This window comes from Calliphora vicina, chromosome 2, assembly GCF_958450345.1.
Source record: "Calliphora vicina chromosome 2, idCalVici1.1, whole genome shotgun sequence".
Taxonomy (NCBI): domain Eukaryota; kingdom Metazoa; phylum Arthropoda; class Insecta; order Diptera; family Calliphoridae; genus Calliphora; species Calliphora vicina.
In genome coordinates this window covers 111,162,488-111,185,203 of record NC_088781.1, presented here as the reverse complement: position 1 = coordinate 111,185,203, position 22,716 = coordinate 111,162,488, and the positions used below count along the sequence as shown (strand labels likewise).

At 31.7% G+C, this 22,716-nt stretch overlaps 1 protein-coding gene across 1 annotated transcript; it reads right to left on the bottom strand.

Annotated features, from left to right (window-relative positions):
* Positions 1-547: 547 nt before the first annotated feature.
* Positions 548-21,553, bottom strand: DIP-iota (Dpr-interacting protein iota). The gene is made up of 6 exons (XM_065500317.1): positions 21,490-21,553; positions 7,726-7,823; positions 7,173-7,668; positions 6,828-7,109; positions 722-793; positions 548-659 (listed from the first exon to the last, which is right to left on the bottom strand). Exons 1-6 carry the CDS (start codon positions 21,551-21,553, stop codon positions 568-570), a joined length of 1,104 nt encoding a protein of 367 aa, XP_065356389.1. The 3' UTR covers positions 548-567.
* Positions 21,554-22,716: the final 1,163 nt, after the last annotated feature.

Below are 22,716 nucleotides of genomic sequence, written 5' to 3'. Positions count from 1 at the left end.
CTCTAAATGTCTAAATAATCCTCAAAACTTCTTGCATTGTAGTGAAAAATTAAATTATAAACCAAATTTTAAACTATTTTATAAGTTTCTTTATCAATCATATTGTTTCCTATTTATGTTCAATCACTATTTGTATTTCTTTAAACAATTATCTCTAAATTGTAAATTTTAAAAGTACAACAACATCTTACCCTATAATAATAAATCATTTACAATTTGGATTTGTGTTGTTTAAAAAAAAATACATAATATTAGTAGTATTTTATTTTCTTGTTGAAAAACAAACACCTCAAGATCATTTAGATCTTATTTGTTTTAATTAGCTTTATTAACAAAACAAAAAAACACTATTCTAACTTTAAGTTTATCTCTATTAGAAAATTATAATATTTTAAAATATTTCGACAAAATCAATCAAACAAATCTATATTTAAAACAAAAATAACTAATAATTAATAAACACACGTGAAATTGTCTTCAAACACCAAAATTAACTAAAATATGTTGTTTTTTTTTAATACCAACATCTATGTAATGAATTAAAAGGTTTTTTTCTGTTTGTAAAATTTAAAATTTTATTGCAAAGATTATTTGTAATATTATTAATATTAAATACCATAAATTAGGTTGAAGAGTTTCCTTGTGGCCGGTTATAAATTCTGTAAATAGTGGGAATATGTTTATATATTTTTTAAAATAATTTATTTATAATCAATTTTACCTTCTATGATTATAAATTGATTGTCTTTGCTATTGGTTTGATATGCATGCTGTTGATTCTTTTTGGCCTTGTCTGAAACAAAAAGAGTTTAAAAGAAATTAAGTTGAAGTGTATAGAGCTTAATATTATAGGAACTAAAATTTTAAAAAAAAAACAAGTAAGAGCCCTTCACCCATAGAGAACATAGAGCAGAAACTCGAAAAAAAACTCAAACAAAAAAAATACTCAAAAAAGTTACACATACGAGTGTTGTTTTTGTTTTCACATAGTTTTTTTTTACTAATACATTCTCACCACTTAGGTTTTTGACAACTGGTCTTTGATAGGAGAGTTTTCGCTCTATGTGTTTTCTCTATGCCTTCAAATATTATACTTCAAAATACAAATTTTAAATATGTTTAGGTAAACAAAATTTAATTTTTTTCCAAAGTTGTTTTTTTAATTTTTTGGAAAAAAAATATTTTCGAATTGTTATTTTAAAATTGTTTAATTCAATTTTTTTTTTTAATTTTAAAATTTTTAAAATTTTTTTTTGTTTTTAAATTTTTTTTGAGAAAAAAAAAATTCGGGTTAAAATTTTTTTTTCCGATTTTGAAGGTCTTTGAAATATTTATCATTCGATATCCATATTGTCTATATTAATGACTTAGTAAGGATATAGGTCAAAAATCGAGGTTGTCCTGGGGCCGAATTACCGCACTCGTGATCGAATTAACTATCGTATCGAAAAATAATTTTGATATCGTAATTATAACAAAATGTACTAAATTTTATGCTCGATATCGAATGCCGTAATCTCAAATAAGAAAATTACGATAGATTTTACTCGATATCGAATGCGGTAATTCGGCCCCTGGTTTTTTTTGTATAATAAATATTTTATTTATTTTTCTTCAATTTATATAACCAAGCCTTAGGGGCCATTAATGGCTAATAAAAGCTACTAAATAAAATAATTAAATATATTAACTTTTAACAAAAATAGTATAAATAAAAATAGTTAAAAACAAGTAATTACAAAATTATTAACATTTTTTTTTCTTTTATGCAAACATTTAAATAAATATAAATGTATATATAATTTAATAAAAAAAATAAAAAATATAGTTATCAGACCCTTTTTTAAATCATTATATAATAATAAAACAAAGAAATTATAATGCATGAAAGTGCATATCTTTTAAATTTTGAGGAATAGTTAAAGAGAAGGAGAAAAAATTATAAATCATGTGTAATTACATAATTCATTAGTTTTCTTCGAAAGGCATAAGGCGAAGATGAGAAACATCTTAGATCCCTAGGTAGTGTATTCCATATTCTTGATAATCTTATCTGGAATGATCTTTCAAATATTGCGGAATGAAAGAGTGGATATAAAAATTGAGGGTTCCTATCAGAGTTTATCAAATGAAAGTTGTCTACTATATAATCAGGGAAACCGTTTACAAAAATCTTGTAAAAAAATATTAATAACCTTATAGCTACATAATTATGAAATGAACATCGAAGGAATCTGTCCACAAAGGGAGTTACATGGTGACGTATTCCCAAATGAAAAACAAATCTCACGATTCTATTGAAAATTATTTTAAATGTAGCAAATTCACGACCCGTAGTACCAGAAAATACTTCTATACAATACAAAATATGTGGCATCAATAAAGCATTAGCGACACGCATTCTAATAGAAAATGGAAGATATATATCAAGTGAATATAACCTTCTCAATAAAAATGATATTCTGGAAGAAATGCTGTTAATATGAGCTTTAAAATTTAAGTGATCATCAATTAAGACACCGAGACATTTCATCCTATTTACAAATTCAATACATGTGCCATCAAGTGTAATATCCATATTATCAGTTCGGAAACCAAATCCCATTAATTTAGTCTTTCTTGAATTAAGTTTAAATCCATTTTCAGAAGACCAAGTTAAAACTCTACTAATAATGTAATTAACTCCTTCCTTTAAGACATCAGGAAACTGTGAGTCTGCATAGTAAAGAAACTGAACGTCATCTGCATAGACAAAAGGCCTACAAGGCAGACCATTTCCTATATTCAGAAGGTCATTCAAGTACAACATAAATAGTAATGGCCCAATAACAGAGCCTTGGGGTACACCACTTACTACACGAAGTATTGGGGAGTTGGAGTCTCCAATCGAGACATACTGGCTTCTACCACATAAATAAGAATATATAAGCTTACAAGCCAAAAACGAAAAATCAAAATGCCGCAATAATTTTACCACAAGTCTTGAATGTATAACCCTCTCAAATGCTTTCGATAAATCAAGAGAAATAAGAACAACATTCTTGCCTTTATCTACAAAATTTCGTATTGAATCCGTTAAACCAACAAGAAGTGCACTGGAACTATAGCCACATCGAAACCCAGATTGGGCTGAATGTAACAATGAGTTACCATCAAGATGAAGCAACATTTGTTTCATAAAAATATGTTCAACAACTTTAGACAGAATCGGAAGGACAGATATCGGACGCAAATTATTAAAAGAAACAGAATCACCTTCTTTCCTTATAGGAACTACTCTAGCCATTTTCCATTCTACGGGAAATACCGATGTAGTAATGATTGTGTTAACTAAATGAAGTATATGGGAAGAAAGAAATGGAAAAATAATTTTTAAGAATTTCAACGACAACCTATCATGACCTGATGCATTCGACTTAATTTTTCCAAAAGCTATATATAGATCCTCAAGATCCACACAATGGAATGAGAAAGCTCCTACAGTGTTATCATTTAGAGAGTCAAGTGAGAAAGGTACATCTTCATTTTGACATGAAACAAAATATTCATTAACTTCACTAGGATTTACAGTAATGAGATCATCTCGAGTCTCTAAACAACCATTATTCCTTAAGAAATTCCACATTTTCTTCGGACCAAAGTTCTGAAACATAGTTGAATAGGCACGCTCCTTAGCTACTTTAATTACTCTCTTAGCTCGATTTCTATATTCACAATATATTGTCCAATTTCTATGATTCCTATTTCGGAGATAATATTTATAGGCTATATCCCGTAACGAGATATGATATAATATATTAGGCGACTTAAACCAATTATCAGTTTTAAAACAAATCTTACGCCGCACAATTGGTACCAAGGAGTGCAAAATATCAACATTCGACATAAAAACTGATAATTGAATATTTACGTCCGCAGTCGAGTACATACCACAAAAATCTAACGAATCCACAGTATGTTCCAATGCTTCCATATTTAGTGCATTATAATCGGGATATGAGACATATTTTGTGAATGATTGAGTAGGAATATCAAGAGAAATATAAATAAAAGAGTGATGAGAAATACCTGGACATTGCATTTGACCAGATGTACCAACAACAAGAGAGGGGCTCAACAGAAAGTAATCGATAAGAGAAGTAGAATTATTATTAATATCATAATGAGTAGGAGCCGAATTATGATGACAAATCAAACCCATACCATGACATATCTGTCTAACTATATTAGAATTTCTAGAACAAAACATATTTATATTAAAATCTCCCATAATACAAACATTAGTATACCTAACAATTATATCACCAACAATTTCATCCATAATATTAAAATCACCCTTAGGTAAATAAACCACACCTATTAGAATCTTTATTCCACGTAAGATTATTTCAATAAATATTGATTCAAATACACCATACCTATCAGATTTAAAAACCACCTTATATTTAATATTCTTAGATATAAGCAAAGCTACTCCCCCAGCCCTTACAGGTCTAGGTCTATCACTTCTACACATATCATAACCAGAAATATTGACAGTTTCAGTCAAAGTTTCCGGCTTAAGCCATGTTTCGCTCAGACCCACAATGTCAAGAACATTACCACTAAGAATGTTTCTTATCTCATTTAATTTAAATGAAGATGAGGATGTACTAAAACTTTGAATATTATAATGACCGATCTTTAAATGTCCCACAAAGTTTAAAAGATTAGTACGAAGCACAGAGTTGTTGCTACATACTGGACCCAAATTAACAAAGGAATCCATAATAAATATATATAAGAAAAAAGCTGATAACTATATGCAAATTAATAATATAATAATCTGACGTTAAAAAAAATGTAACTTCTGAGATGAATAATTAATATAAATTAATAAATAAGAAAAATATATATAAATTGCAAATAAAAGCTGATATACAAAGTTCAATAGAGAGAACATAACATTCTACTATTATATAAAACAATGAAATATATGGATTGAATCATTTATTCAAAATGAAATTCATATATTATCAAAGTTTTATAAAGCAATATTTTCATAAAAAAGAGAGAAAAAAATCATTTTACAAAGCTTCGACAAGATAAAAATTTCATGATGAATATAATGTATGTAAATAAATAGGTATATACTTGAGCTATCTCCAGATTAAAGATTATTTGCAGAAGATAATGAGCAGTCATTCAATTCGTCTCCCTCAAGTAATTTTAAACATTGATCATATGTGAGAGTTTCTTCCGCATTTTCCGTGTTTTTAATTATAACTTTGGGTTTTTTCCTCATATCTCAGCCATTTGTGGACCGATTTTGCTGATTTTAAATAGGAAACTTCTCGAAAGCGTGTTTCGAGAAGATTTGGATCCCGAAGATATCTGGGGTCTTCAGAAAATTGATTTCAACAGACAGACAGACAGACAGACAGACAGACAGACAGACAGACAGACAGACAGACAGACAGACAGACAGACAGACAGACAGACAGACAGACAGACAGACAGACAGACAGACAGACAGACAGACAGACAGACAGACAGACAGACAGACAGACAGACAGACAGACAGACAGACAGACAGACAGACAGACAGACAGACAGACAGACAGACAGACAGACAGACAGACAGACAGACAGACAGACAGACAGACAGACAGACAGACAGACAGACAGACAGACAGACAGACAGACAGACAGACAGACAGACAGACAGACAGACAGACAGACAGACAGACAGACAGACAGACAGACAGACAGACAGACAGACAGACAGACAGACAGACAGACAGACAGACAGACAGACAGACAGACAGACAGACAGACAGACAGACAGACAGACAGACAGACAGACAGACAGACAGACAGACAGACAGACAGACAGACAGACAGACAGACAGACAGACAGACAGACAGACAGACAGACAGACAGACAGACAGACAGACAGACAGACAGACAGACAGACAGACAGACAGACAGACAGACAGACAGACAGACGGACATGGCTTAATCGACTTCGCTATCTATAAGGATCCAGAATATACATATATACTTTATAAGGTCTGGAAATTATATTGTGGAAATTACAAACGGAATGACAAACTTATATATACCCTTCTCACGAAGGTGAAGGGTATAATAATAATGAAATCGCTGCCTTACAAAAGTTATAATAATTTTAGAGAAAAATAAGTAAAATCGAGAGAAAACAGCACTAAATTTGAATGTGACGAATCTTATGACTTAATGTACCAAGTATACATTAAGATATCTGTTAAAAAAAGTTTTGGTTAAAAAATGTTGTTGAAAATCGAGATAATCGTGATTTTTTGATTACATCTCAGCCTGTTGTGGGTCGATTTTCTCGATTTCAAATGGCAATCTAAGTTGGACTATAGCGGATATATTGATGTATCCATTATGTACGATGTTGGGTCATTAAATACTCGACTTTTTGAATTTCCTGTCTCTTAATTTATAGGGCAACACTGCTCCTGTCAACCGGCATCCATCAGTTGACTGCTGCCAAAATTTAAACAAGCTGCGTCATTTAGTTTATGTTTGACAGACTACCTTGTGACTTGAGGAGAAAATGGATAAAAATGTGAACTTCGTGTGTTCACCGTATAAAAAAGGAAGATGTCGAACATTCTGGACGCCAAGTTGAGGTCTGTTGGACGATAGGAGATTAAAAGTGTGAGAGATTGTGTTGGTTTCAATTTTGAAAGCTTTCCGCAAAAATTGGAGAAACGTTGGACAAAGTGCATAGAGCTCAAAGGAGACTATGTTGAAAAATAAAATGATTTAAAATGATTTTTCTTTCTAAAATACTTACGATGCAGTGTTATTCTCTGTTCCATTTCCCCCAACATATTTTTGGCCACACATTTATATTCACCAAAATCGTTAGATTTTGTTGGACGTATAGCCAAGCGCATAACAATTTTATAAATATTATTTTGTAAAACTGTTTCATAGGAACCGCCTTGTAAAAATTCCTTATCCTTGAGCCAATAGTTAACGGAAGTAGGATGTGATTCAGAAATGCACTCTAAAATAACTTTTTGACCAAAGCCCACATAAATGGTGTCATAACGGGTCCAAATAACAGGGGAAACTATAAGAAAGATTTATAAATAATAAAATATTGGGAAAAAATTCAATGAAAATTTTAACTTACAATTAACTATCAAAGATATTCTTTTACTAACGGTAGGCGGCACACCATTAGATGCTATACACAGATAAGCACCCATTGTTTCTCGTGTCACTTGATATAATGTTAAATTGGGACCCTCTGTGCTATAGATATGACGGCCATTTTCTGTATACAAAGGTAAATCCTTTTCTCGGCGCCATGTTATAATGGGTGCTGGCAGTCCCGTAGCTGTACAGGTTAGGCTTATATTTTGTCCTGTCTCCACCACCATATCATTGCTGGTCTGATAGTCTATTATATCGGGCGGCACCACAACATCCAAATAACCTACCTGAGATTTCATAGGATCGGTATTTATTTGACACATATACCAGCCCCGGTCTGACTCTTGAACGTCACGTATACGCAGCTGCCAAATACGATGTTCTGTGTGACTGATACTAATACGATGATTTTTGGTTATAACATGATTCTGTATACTGAGTATGGTTTGGGTGTCGACCCGTAACCAGGCTACCTAAGGAAAAAGAAATGGTAAATATTATTATTGCTTGCAAATTTCAAACTATATTACCTTAAATGCCAATAAATCATGCACTACACAGGTTAATGTTCCATCACGTCCAACCGGAACTGTTACATTATTTATGGGGCCACTAAATTTTGGATCAGCTACAAAGAAAAACAAAACACAAATTTCCATATAAAATATGTTGAAACAAATTCTTTTTGTAACAAAATTGCTGTAAAACTATTGTAGAACAACAACCAATTTCTAGCACCTTTTATAGCCAACATGTTGCTTGTTACCAAATTAAATGAGCCTTAAAAAATAAACAACTAAAATTTCTACCCTTCCGCTTGTTCGTATTTAGCATTGCACAGTGGGACAGAATCAAAATATTTTGGAAATAAATCTGTCATTTAGGGGTTATTGACCGGGAATACTTGTGCTTGGTATCGTCGGAAAGGTAATTAAATGTTATTAAACATATCGCATAGAAATTTTCCTCGTAGATAGACTAAGTAATTCTAAACAGTTATTTGATAAATATATTAACATTTTGTAAAAAAAGTATCCCAAAATTATCAAACTATATAAAAAAAACGAAAAAATGTGAATTCGCGTCATATTTGATCCGTGGTTCGTTAAAGGGTTATAAGCCAAATTCAAAACATACTAAGTTTGCTGCTTATAAAAAAACGATTTTTAAAAAACCGGATTTCACTTAACCGAGAATTTTCACTTTTTAGAGAACTGGTTTTTCTGTTAACAGTTTTCGATGAAGCTGGTTAATCTACATTGAATGGAATTAATTTAGAAATACTTAATATTTATTTCTTAGTATGATTAAACTTATTTTATTTAATTATTGGATGTATGACTTTAAAATTTTATGCATTTATTTTGAAACATTTGTACAATAATATTATTGAAAGTATTGGTCATTGTTAGCTATGACCTTTTCCCATCTTTCTAGCAACATATGGATTCCGAGCCAAAAGAACTGCACATCTTTTGAGCACTCAAACGAATCAAGCCAATTTCGGATATCCAGTTCTGAAGTGAAGCGCATCCCAGACAGAGCATTTTGCATCGATCGATACAAATAGTATTCGGAAGGGGCAAGGTCTGGACTATAAAGAAGGTGATGCAAAACTTCCCAACCACTTCTTTCTAAATAGTTTTTAACAGGTATTGCAACATGTGGCCTAGCATTGTCATGATGGAATATTACGGTTTTATGTCTGGCCGTATGTTCTGGACGTTTTTCGGCTAATGCTGGCTTCAAACGAATCAGTTGCGTTCGTACAGGTTCCCTGTGATGGTCTGACCAGATTTCAGTAGCTCATAATAGATAGGACACTTTTGGTACCACCAAATACGCCATGGATATTTGGCTTTGGTGTCGATTCGTCTGGTTGGCCGGGCTTCACATAAATACGATCTCTTACGCTTCGAGTTATCGTAATGGATCCATTTTCCAAATAATGATTCGGTGCAAAATTTGTTTTCTTTTATAGCGTTCAAACATAATTGCGGACATGCTATATCGTCTTTTAAGGTTTCTCAGCTTCCATTCGTATGGTACCCAATTTTCCTATAGCGTTCAACAACACGTGGAAATGATAAAATCGTTTTATCAAATGAGGCCCATTACAGGATGACCACATGTCGGCTTCAGGACATCACCGACATGTGGTTTCAACAGTACGTCGCAGACGTGCCACATACATAGCTCATGTTGCTGATGTGAACTGGCCATCGAGATCATGCGATTTGACCCCCTTTAGACTTATTCTTGTGGGGTTTTCTTAAGCGGCCCACTATGGTGGTGTAGGTTATAAAAATCAATTTGGATTGTATGGGCAGTGGGAGTTGGGAGTGGACGATTTTGATAAAATTAAATTTTTATCCCACCTTAAAGTAACCGATCGACTTAGAATCACTTTCTGAGTGGCTGAAATCGGTCCATTATTTCACCTAGCCCCCATACAAATGTCCTTCTGAAATTGGACTTTAAATGTTTAATTTATAAATGTATCTCCACAAATTGCGCTCCAAATAAGTTTTATATATACAAAATTCATGTCACCAAATTTTGTTACGATCGGTCCATAATTAGTCATAGCTCCCATATAGACCCGCTTCCGAAAATCACTTTAACGTGTATAAATCGCTTAAAAATGTTGGTATACACACAAAATTCAACATAGTTAACTTTAATATAGACATAAATCACACGACCTTATTTCATGGTGATCGGTCCATAATTGGTCATAGCCCCCATATAAGGCCCACTTCCGAAAATCACTAAAAAATATAAATTATTGAAATTTTAAAAGAAAAATGTTTTTGCTCTTTTACTTAGTGTAGGGTATTATATGGTCGGGCTTGACCGATCATACTTTCTTACTTGTTTTTCTTAACTTAGTCCATATAACCACTCCTTGTAATTTTTGCACAAAAATGCATGGGCGGTATGCGGTGGGCATGGCCGATTTTAATAAAACTTAGCATACGTTCTTCTTTTGTTTCAGGAAATATATATAGCAAATTTCTAGACTTTTACTTGGATAGGAAAAATGTTATGCGAAAAAATCTATTTGGATTGTATGGGCAGTGGGCGTGGTCGATTTTGATAAAATTTTATTTTTTTCTTAGTTTGGTCCATATAATTCTCGGTGTCAAATTTCAGCTCTCTACGACCACTACTTATATTTTTTGCCAAAAAATGTATGAAGCCATCCCTCTGTGCAATGTATTGTGAAAAATGAATTTTCAAATGAATATAACTTGCTAACTACAAGATATTACAAAAGAGAATAGCTCACATATTTATAAGCATAATCGAGGATTTTAAGAAAATAATATTTGATTTTGAATAAAGTCCAACCAATTCGAAAGCGTTTAAAAATGTACCATATCTGAGGTGCGCTTTGAGATCGCACGGAGTTCCTGAGAGGTCTATTCGGTGCGTCGTTAAAACATAGAGTTTACTGATATGTTACGCCTACGGGATTTCAAAATATTTTTATTCTGCCCTACTGTGCACTATAAGAGGGTTGGTTTATTTAAACGCTGTTAATAGTTTTAAGGAATTTTATTGCAGTACAAGTAAGTTTTATGACACCATTATAGTATGAAGCCAGTTTTGTTGAAATTCAATCAACTTCAACCAACTTTTCTTTTAAAATATTCCCAGCGGTCAAGTAAAAATGTTTATAGATTTGTTAATAGATAATAAATTATATACAAATTATATTAATTTGTTGAAATATATAACATGGGTACAAAAATGTCAATTATTTTATGGTATGCAATTTTATACATCGAATGATTTATAATGAAAATTTATAGTTTGGCCTTTCATTTGCCATAACGAAAATGTGGTTGGGTAAAAGGAAGTTCAAATAAAATTACTAAAAATGTCACAATACAAAATTAGATAATTGTTTGATGATCTAAAAATGCAGTTGTTACAACAAATTTTTGCTAGAATATTTACAAATTGTAAATCATTTTAATTTACTTCTTTTAATTTATAGTAGGCAAAATGCATGCAACCAGCACTTCGTGTTAATTAATTCAATTTGAGCTTAAATCTCTAAAATCTTATTTCTTTAGCTTCATTCAAAGGCTTTTATTTAAAAATAATTAATTCATCCTTCAATTAATTTATAAGGAAATTAATTAACAATGAATTCATTAACCAAATGGTTAAGAATTAATTCTTTCGAACCTTAGATGCCTACGAATACAATCCTTTATTAGTTTTTAACTTTAAAACTGTAGTAGCTCGCGAACAAATTAAAATCGAGCATTACTCAATATAAATTAAATTAATTAAGTAAAAGTATAAACAATTATTTATCAACTTAAATATTGGCCACTTGACTTCTACATACATATATTTACAATTACCAACTGTAATATTCTTCAAATTTAATTAAATAAGGTATGAACACAATTTATTTTTCTTTATTACAAAAAAATATTCCCATTAGCATCCGCTAACAATAATTTAACAAAAACCACATGGCCCTATTAAAAAATAAGCCCAAAAACATTAAAACGCATTAAAAAATATACACTAAACAGTTTCAAAATTAAATATTAAACATATTTCAGCATTTAGATAAATTAACAAAGTACAAATATTGTTAAGGCTTTTTTACCCTGTAGAATGTTATGAACATTCGTAATAAATTAACAGATTAACACTTAAATTAATAAGCTGTATCTTTGTTAAAAAATGAACTGGGCCCTTGAAAATGTGTCTAATCAACAAAAATTAAATGAACAGTGCTTGGTGACAAATTATAACAAAATATTACAAATAAGGGATACTTTGGTTGGTAGAAGGACATTTAACAAATAAATAGGAATAGTCAATGAATGTTCACTATAATAATTGAAAATAGAGAAAGTTTTTATAAACTTTCATTTAATAATATGTGACACTAAAATCTAATATATAAAAATCTCATGTTACAATGTTAGTGTTTGAACTCCTCCGAAACGGCTCAACCGATTTTAATGAAATTTTGTATGTATGTTTGGTAGGTATGAGAATAGGTCGTAAAGTATATTTCATACCGCTAGATCATTAGGGTTACCCTATCCAGAATTTATTTTTACCACTTTTTGGCCAAAAGCTTTTTTTCGCATTTTATTTATTTGGCATTAAAAAATACCTATAACCCCGTTTTTTAGCCGATATATTAGTATTTTGTATGAGCAATATCCAAATATCAATATTTAACTATTTTTATGAAATTTTGTATATATTTTTGGTAGGTACGAGAATATTAAATATAATACCGCTAGAACATTTTTGTTATTTTTTGTGTTTCAATTACGAAAATTATCTATTCAATAATTTTTGTATTTGAAATTAAACCAATAACGAAAATTGTATATTCAATTGTCAAAATAATAAAATTCAAAACTCAAAATTCAATAGAAAATATCAAGAAATTTAGTTTTTGAGCAAATGAATACTTGATTTAATTATGAAATAATTGAAACCAGTTCAATATGGGATAAATGTTTGAATTGAAATATAATTTTTTCTGTGTATGCATGTATTTGATAAATTTTTATTAGTTTGCAGTAGGCTTTATCTGGATTCTACAATTAGCCACGAACAGTTTCAATGCAATCACGATTGAACATGAATAATACTTTTAAAAGCAACATCTAAATAGGGGTTCTAGAAGATTTTACCGTCCAACATTAGTAATTTCATTCTAACCTATGGGAAGACTAAAGAAGTGTTCAATATTTTTTAAAAGTATATAAAACTTTTGCTTTTCGAAATTTTTTAATGCCCATCCGACTTCGAGGAAAAAAATATATTGTATTTAATTTAATTGTTCCCAACTTATTTCATTGTAATTTGTAGCATAATCACAATATTGATAGCCATAAAAATATTGATAAAAACAAATTATCTTAAGCGCGATAAATTATGCATCAGCATTGAAATCGATCACTTTGCTTTAATCCTCCGTTAGTTGCAATCATTTATAATCGAAACTAGTCGCAATGTATCAAATTGATATCAATAAAAGAAAGGCGCGTTTGAGAATAATCTCTTCGCTTTTTATTTCGGAAACATAAAAACTATATTAAATTTAAAGTATTTAAAAGAATAATAAAAACAAAATTGCAGTAAAAATATATTTTTATCTTAAAACTTAAGGTGTTTAAAAAATTTACAATAAACAAATTTTTGTCAGTATCAACTAGATAAAAATTGTAAGTTTCAAGTTTAGAAAAATTATTATGACTTAAAAAGGCCGGATTTTCTTTAAATTTTTATCTTTTATTTTGAAACATTTGTACAATATACATTTATTCAAGGTATTGGTCATTCTTAGCTATGACCTTTTCCCATCTTTCTGGGAATATATGGATTCTGCACCAAAAGATATGCTCATCATTTGAGGCCAAGAACGAATCAAGCCAATTTCGGATACTCTGTTCCGAAGTGGAGCGTATCTCAGAGAGAGCGTTCTGCATCGATCGAAACAAATGGTAGTTGGTCGGAACAAGGTCCCACCAAATACAGAGCATCACCTTAGCGCCACGTACGATCTCTTACGCTTCAGGTTATCGTAATGGGTCCATTTTTCATTGCAAGTAATGATTCGTAATGGAATGATTTTATTTTATAGCGTTCAAGCCTAATTTCGGATATGCAAAATCGACTTTTAAGGTCTCTCGGCTTTAATTCGTATGGTACACAATTTCCCTGCTTTTGGATGAATCCGAGTTTTGAAATGATTGAGTTCTACAACAATCTTCATGGAGTAATGCCTCTAATTCTTGGGCTTTAAATTTGTTTGGCCTGCCTGGGCGATTTTTGTCTTCCGTGTCATAATCACCACTTCTGAACCGTATAAACCATCCCTCACACGTTAAAACCGATGGAACACATTCAACATAAGCTTTGGTGAGCAATCGGTGTGCTTCAGCGGCACATTTTTTTTCAAATTAAGTCCCCATCCATACTCTGAAACATTTTATGAAAGGGGAAAGAGGAATGGAAAAAGGGTACTCTGTTTCATGTACATGAAGTTTTTGTTGAGTATGTCATCCACATTTATTCGTTAATATTCCTTCTGTACAGAAATGTCAAAAATTGAAAAGCAAAAACTTCTGTGTGTGGACACGAATGCAGTTTCAAAGGAGAATTTAAAAATGTTTTGCAACAAATGTTTCACAGTGTGGACCGGGAATATGATTCGTTGGTACAAAATTTGACATTTTCGAAGCAAAAAAAAACATTATTGTTTACACTATAATGGTTATTAACTATAATGTTGACACGGCTTCAGGGAATCCACCGATTGAACGAAGTAGATAGTTCATTCCTGCTGGCCGAATATCTGTTGTGCGGTCTGGCAGGTGCGGCATGACTCGCAGTTCGTGCTCTCTCTCTAACTCGACTAAGAAGGACGAAGAGTCGCGATTTATGGACCATCAATGATGCTCATGTGCCTTTTGTCGTCTTTTCATTAAGCATACCGTGAGACAAAGTGTAACAAAAGTGCTGCTGAGAAAACCCAATCCTCAAACCTGAAAATGAGATAAAAATGCTCAAAACCTTGTAGAATTGTCGCTACTCCTATATAATTACTACCTCTATGCGGCTTGCTGAATGGTTATCTCAGAGAAATAAATAATTTCTTCACTGCGCGTAATCTGCAACTATCACTAGAGAAGTCTTCGGTAACATTCTTCACCATCTGGACGTACATAAGAAGCTTAATCCTGGAGTCCTACTGAAAATCATCCATAAATATTGGGGATCAGTGGACAATTACGATGCTCCAGTGTGGTAAACTTCATGATACCTAATTGAAAAATATTCAAAACCAAAAGCTGTCACGGGCTTAATGTTAATAACCTTGGAACACCATGCCCACTATGAGATGTAAGTTATGCCAGTCATGTAACACTAGGTCATGCTAACGAAACAGTTCGCCCTGGAATATCATCGAACGAGTCATTCCAGCTTCGACATAACATAGTAGGAGACTTCCCAGAAGGATGTTTGTAAGGACCTTCGAGAACATGCAGATGTATTTGTAGGATTTATTGGTTCGAAGTCTTTTAACGACATTCATAGAGACAACAACAATACCATGGTCGATGGCTACCTCAAGAATATACACTTAAACTGAAATTGCTATGAGAATACCCACATATAATTTGAGATTTGATCATTAGTTAAAAATGTTCATTAATAGAAATAAAACGAATTCAAAATACATGTTATTCTTGTTGAGGCTCATTATACATATGGGGGACTTCATCCCAATAAGCGACCAAAAAGGTCTTCAAGGAAAAGATCTAAGCTTTCTTTTGAGAGAAATATGTCAACAATTTTGGTTCACTTAATATGAAATCACCCATATAAGAAATACATATCCAAGGAATAAAGTTTTGAAGTTTTCGGGTGTTTCTATACACTTTTGTAAAATAAAATTAAACTCTTTATACCGTCCCCTCAATAAAATAATAGTGTATAATCATATACACCATACCTGATTCTATATGTGGTCAAAATTTGGTGAAATTCTATTTCCACAAAGTGGGTCAAAAGATCAATTGAAATATTACTTTTGTTCTAGATGTCTACTAACGCAAAAATTTTAAACTCAATTATTTCGAAATGGTAAAAATTATACACTATTGTTTTATTAAGGGGACGATATATATAATCCTGGTCGATTATTATATATTAAAGACAGAGATTGATAAAAGTGTTTGTGCAGAATTTCATCTTTAATCTCTGTGTGTTTAAGATATTTAGGATCCTTAGAAATCTTCAGAAAAATAACTTGGGATAGGAGCATTAAGAACCTATTATGATATAATTTTGTTTTCAAGAAGATGGATATAATGATTAGGAACAACAATTATTTTTATCACAATAACATCAGTTTACACTTAGCTAACAAGCCTTAATCCAATGATGTTCATTTCATTGTGCTTTCGCGCTATGTAACAACACACATATTCTTATTCTCTTTAAAAGAGCATAACAAATGTCTCATTTTTTTCAGAAATTCATTAAGCATTGTTGTTGATTGGTTTTTGGACGAAGCATAGCAAACACACGCGTTTCAATTACAATTGAACACAAAACAACAAAGTCAGAAATAAATAAAAAATTTGAGAGAATTTCGGCCGTATAATGTATATTCTTTTATTTCCTTAAAATTTAAATTACATTCATTTAATAAATTGGTTATATCTGGCAAAATTTCTAAATCTAAACATTCTTTATTTTGTTCTTATTTTAAGTGTTTGACATTATGTTTGCTGGGTAGCTCTCTCACCAATACATCTTCATTTTTATTTTTGAACATCACTGCCTTAATCATTACCTTTCTTTTTAAACCTCTTCGTATTCCCTTTAAATGGAAGAAACTAATAATTGTCATAATTTCAAATAATGGAAATGGGTCTATTGAGGAATTACTTACTTGAACAAGCTGCGTCATTTATTTTTTGTTTGACAGCCATTGATAGCAGACTACCTCATGACTTAAGGATAAATTGAAAAATGTGAATTTCGTCTTCTCAAAACATGACTAAAAACAATGCTTAGCTTTATAAATACTACGGGAACTCTGCACCATCAATTTCAATGGTAACAAGTAAGAAAGTATGGTCGGTCAAGCCCGACCATATAATACCCTACACTAAGTGAATGAGCAAAATAATTTTTCTTTTAAAATTTCAATAATTTATTTTAGTGAATGAATTTCGGAAGAGTGCTATGATTGGAGCTATGACTAATTATGGACCGATCGCCATGAAATTATATCATGTTATTTATGTCTATATGAAAGCTATTCGTGTTTAATTTTATGTGTATACCAACATTTTTAAGAGATTTACGCTCGTTAAAGTGATTTTCGGAAATGGGCCTTATATGGGAGCTATGACCAATTATGATCCGATCGCCATGAAATTTGGTTGTGTTATTTATGTCTATATGAAGTTATTTGTGTTGAATTTTATGTATATACCAACACTTTTAAGAGATTTATACCCGTTAAAGATATTTGCGGAAGTGGGCCTTATATGGGAGCTATGACCAATTATGGACCGATCACCATGAAATTAGGTCGTATGATTCGTGTCTGTATTGAAGTTATTTATGTTGAATTTTATGTGTATTCCAACATTTTTAGGTGATTTATGCACGTTAAAGTGATTTTCGGATGCGGGTCTTTTATGGGAACTATGACTAATTATGAGCCGATCATAATAAAATTTTTGACATGAATTTTGTATATATAAAACTTATTTGGAGCAAAATTTGTGTAGATACCTATTTAAATTAAACATTTATGACCGATAAAGTCCAATTTCGGGAGGACATTTGTATGGGGGCTAGGTGAAATAATGGACCGATTTCTGCCAATTTCAATAGGCTTCGTCCTTAGGGCAAAACAATTATATGTTCCAAATTTTATCCAAATATCTTCAAAATTGTACTCCTGTACCTGCGCACAAGGTTTACATGGACAGCCAGCCAGACGGACATCGTTTAATCGACTCAGAAAGTGATTCTAAGTCGATCGGGTGGATGTTAGACTAATATTTTTTGGCGTTACAAACATCTGCACAAACGCAGATGTTTTGTTATACCCTACACCCACTTTGGTGGTGTAGGGTATAAAAAGGGTTTTATTGAATTTCGTTTTGGCCGTACAATCATGGATGCTTTCGAACGTTCTGGATACCCAGTTGAGGTCTCTAGTATTGGTAGATCTGAGATTGAAAGTTGTGGAAGCCATAGGCATCTCACATGGCTCAGTGGTTTCAATTTTGATTCATTGATCAATTGTTAATTACAACAATGAAAACAAAATTTGAGTTTATGTTAAGGTTTATAAAACAATGTATTTAATATATCGAGCCCTTAGCGCCAAATTATCGTAAGCGACAAAACACAAATTTTACAGGAGAAGGTTTTTTTTGATTATTTTGAAATTTATACATAGAATTAAAAATGTTATGATGCAATATAATATAATTTCGTTCAAGCTATTTGTCTATTTTTCAAAAATATTTATAACTTTTGACAATTAAAAATTCATTGAATATTTTATAGAAAAATATGCCAACAAATCTTGTTTGTTGAATTTTTGCATAGATAAAAATTTTTCGAATTGCAATTAAATTTTTATTTATAAATAGTTTTTAATGAAATTTCAAAGTTATGTAGATTTTTCTATTTAAAATGGCAAAATAAAAACGAAATTTGAAATTTATTATCAGTAATCCCGCAATTCCCAAAAAAGTGTTGAAAAATTCCAAAAATGGTAATTTTTAGTATTTTCGCTATAATATCCATATCGGGACCCTTTACAAAATAATTATAAACATATTGAGCCACCTATAATCGGTTACTATATTTTGATATCGGATACGCGATTTGAGAATTTTTGCCCTAAAGTTTTATTTTATATAAAAAATGGGTGCTTTTTGAAAGGACCTGATCCCCTCGGTAACAACAATTATGAAATTGGTTTTCCTTTAAAATATTTTATGAAAACTTAGCTTTCAGAAAGTAGAAATTCCTTATACATCCTCTTAGAAATTTTTTGCGATAACTTAAAAAGAAAAAAAGTTCTTTTTTCCCAAAAAATTAGCTAAAAATCGCTTTTTAAAAATTTCTTAAATTCAAATGCATATAACTTTGGACTTACTCATTATTTTTAAACAATTATTTTTCCATTTGACACATACATGTGTTGTTAGTCCAATAAAGGAAAACTGTAGAAAATCGGGAAGTATTTGGATAGGCTGTTATCAAAAAACTGGAGTAGGGAGAGTAAAAATTTTGAAAATTTAATTTTCAAATGCGAATATCTTCTAAGCTATAATAGATTATTGATAGCTACGACGAGGTTTTTTGTAGTGCTCGATGAGAAGATTCTACATGTATAATGTTTTTGAAATCGGAACTCAAACCAAGAAATAATATCGTTTTAAAAATGTAACATACCCGAGGTGTCCTACTTTGAGGACCCTTGGTCGCGACCCTGGTGGGCCCATGAGGTCCACGTTCAAAACTTAAACTCGACAACACTTCTTCTTTGCACATGTGAAATTTCATTAAAACCAATCTAACCATTTAGAAGTTACAGATTTATTTCCCTCTTTTTTTTCTATACCACTGTGTGTCGCTTACGATAAAATTTGTTTACTGTAAAATATAAACATTGACTTACGATAAAATCTTACCACCTATATTTTTGATGTTATTAACAATTTTGATATTCTGAGAACGCTAAAACATCAGTCGGTTCATAAAATTTTAGTTTCTGCAATAAAACAAAAATTTTAAAAATGTCGCTTACGATAATTTGGCGTTAAGGGCTCGATATGTTGCTGGCTTTTATTAAACAATGATGTATCACGAAGATTTTTATTTATATCATGACGAATTGCAACCCATTCTTAAAAATAAAAAAACCTCAACGAAAACTTAAATTCTAACTATAATTTTAATGCAGCACACAAAGACAATGACAAACTAAGTATATCCTCCTACAGCAGAAAACTTTATAAAAAGATGGTTTTGGATATCATGCAATAAACAAATTATAAAATATTTTTCTACATACTCATAAAATGCAACAAAAACAACTAATGGTAGTAAATATAATAAATACATGATCCTAAATTACCCGTCTATTGTACATAAATATTTTGGCATTGTTGGAACAATGTTTGTATGAGGTAAAAATTATTTGAATGTTATAAAATTAGTTATGTTATGATGCAGTTAGTTTCCATACCACCCTACCAAATTCTTACTTTTGTGGTTTGCTAAATATTTTGTGTGATTATTATGTGTATTATTGAAGTGTACAGGAAATGTGAAATTTTTATAAACAAGAAACAAAAAAATATTTAGTCAAATATTTCATTTATTTATGTTGCTGTTGGTTATTTAATGTTTTGTTCTGCCTCATAATAATTATACATATTTGGAAAAGTTTGAATTTCTTAAGTCTAGACAGAGGGTGGTATGTTCCACTGAGCATTCCGGACGCCAAAGAGTTTGTAAGTTAGTTAAAAACACCCACTGAACATAATAAATATGTCCACACAAGTGGGAGATAGAAATCTGTCAAAGGTGTTTTTTTTTTAGATTTAGGTTGTAGGCAATATTTAGCTGCAGTTTTATTATACTTTATTACGTAAATTGTTATATTAGAAAGACCAATCGACAACATATTAATTTGGAAAATAATTTTATCTATAAAAATCAAATTATACCATTGAGTTTGCATACTATTATTTGTATAAACTTAGTTGTCCTTATAACTTTAATATTTTATATCACAGTTCCTTAAATTTTCCAATCTTTTATTATTTATTTTGTTTTAATTTATAATTATTTAACACTTTATAAATTGAAACTCTTCTTATCAATTTCCATAAAAACCACAACAAAATACACAAATTTATTATTTTAAAATTGGCTTTTAAACGGAAGTTGTTAAACGGTCTGGAGAAAAATTAAAAAAAACCCTTAAACAAGTGTTGTCGAACTTCCGTTTGTGTTTAGGTGTAGGAGAAAAAAACATGATGGTTAAATGCTGATACAATGCAAAAAAGTACCAAAAAAACTATGGAATATCACTTGATTGCCTATAAACATGCATTATTTGGCTACATAAAGAAAACAGTCTGTTACAGTTACAAAAGAAATTTAGTAAAAAAGTTGGGTGTTGGTCAAGCCCGATAATTATTTATGAATTACTTTGGAAAAAAGTACCCGGATATTAATTTTTTCCTCATCATTGATACTTAACTGTATCATGTAACATCACCTGAGATGCTACCGTCCACAGGTTGCGGATTGTTTAACGCCCAGTAGATATGCTGGTTTGCTACGAATAAATTGAGCAATCGCGGACAAAATTTTAGCTGAGGGATGATCCCATCAAGTATTCGAGTTCCCAATAATCCTTAGAATGACGTGGCGCTTTTAAATAACCTCTTTCATAATTCATATCTGAATACTGGCAGGCCCGTTACCAGAATTGGATGACTAATCCCCAATTCATCTTAAATTTAACTGATTGCAGAAACCATAAAACTTCAAATCAAAATGATGCCCAACTGTGGGACGATATTTCCGAATAGGAGAGTATATAAGGTAATCTGTGTTTCCCCTGATCACCGAACAGAGACCCAAAATTGACCACATTGCCATAAGTAGGAAATGGAGAGGCTTTCTGGATGTTCGCAACAGACGAGGGGCTGACGGATCATCCGACCATCACTTACTTGTTATAGTTATGAGACTAAAAATATCAGCAATTTGGCGACAGATATGGGCAAACTCCAGCATGTTATTCTATAAGAAATTCTCGTGGGAACTATAAGGAGACGATATAAAGAAGTATTGGAATATGAACGTGTGCAATGGAGTGTGGTAAAGAGTATACTCATGGAATAAGCTAGACAGCAAATCGGTTATATACAAAATAAGCGCAAAATATGGATTACGGCTGAGACCTGGCTACTCATTGATGAGAGTGAATGACTCAAGAATGATATAAATGCGGCAAGAGCAAGAATATCGAGAACACGCTTGCAGATCTTAAATTCGCCTATGGACTGCATGGTTAAACGCAGTGCTCGACTGGATAAGCGATCTTGGGCGGAAAATATGGCCTCAGACGCTCAAGCTGCGGCGCATACGCATAGAATAGATTCCTGAAGGACCCGATGGGTGTCATTACTTCATCTGTGAACCGGTAATTGGGAATATAGTCCAGCTACTTCGTCGACATATTGTCAGTAGCGGAACAAACCACAACGCTTAAATGTCAGTGTGTAACTCCACATGTTGCAGCTGACATAAATACGGGTTGCTCAGAAGTGGTGAAAATAGCTAATGCTATAAAAGCAGTCAAGAAAGGTAAAGCTTAAAGTCGATACCCATCTTGGTGCTACGATAATACGACCCATTATCGAAATCTTCTGGACTTCACATGCACTTTCCCTGAGCTCAATATTGGGGTAATAATAAAGGTACCAAAAAGGAGTGACCTGACAGAGTATCGAAATTGGAAATTGGGGCATAACCTTATTGCCAATGATTAAGAAAGTACTAGCACATATCCTTCATGAAAGATCATCCTCTTCACTGTCTCCCTAACTTTGATCTGAGCAAGCACGGATTACGTGAACAGCCTTCGTATTATTGTCGAACAATCGGTCTTTACTAATGGCTTCGATACCGTTCACCAGGGTTAGTAGCTCCACATGAATTGATTGATCTAATGTGCCTTATACCGGGATTCAACATGTATGGTGCTACGTAAATACAATCTGGGAAGACTATTTGAGGAGCCGCATAACAAAAGGTACTTTTTTGAAAATTTAAAAATTTTGGGAAATTGATTTTTTCTAGAAAATTTCAATGCAAATATTATAAAAATACTAAAAAATCTATTTGTAAAAAAATTCGAAAAAGTACCTTTTGTTCTGTTGCTCCTCATTTAGAGT

Coding starts and splice junctions, on each gene's coding strand:
- DIP-iota (XM_065500317.1), bottom strand. CDS start 21,553: ATGCTGGAGTTTGCCCATATCTGTCGCCAAATTGCTGATATTTTTAGT. Junction 7,669..7,725: donor ATGATTTATTGGCATTTAAG/GTAATATAGTTT, acceptor CTTTTTCCTTAG/GTAGCCTGGTTACGGGTCGA. Junction 794..6,827: donor ACAGAGAATAACACTGCATC/GTAAGTATTTTA, acceptor TTTTTGTTTCAG/ACAAGGCCAAAAAGAATCAA.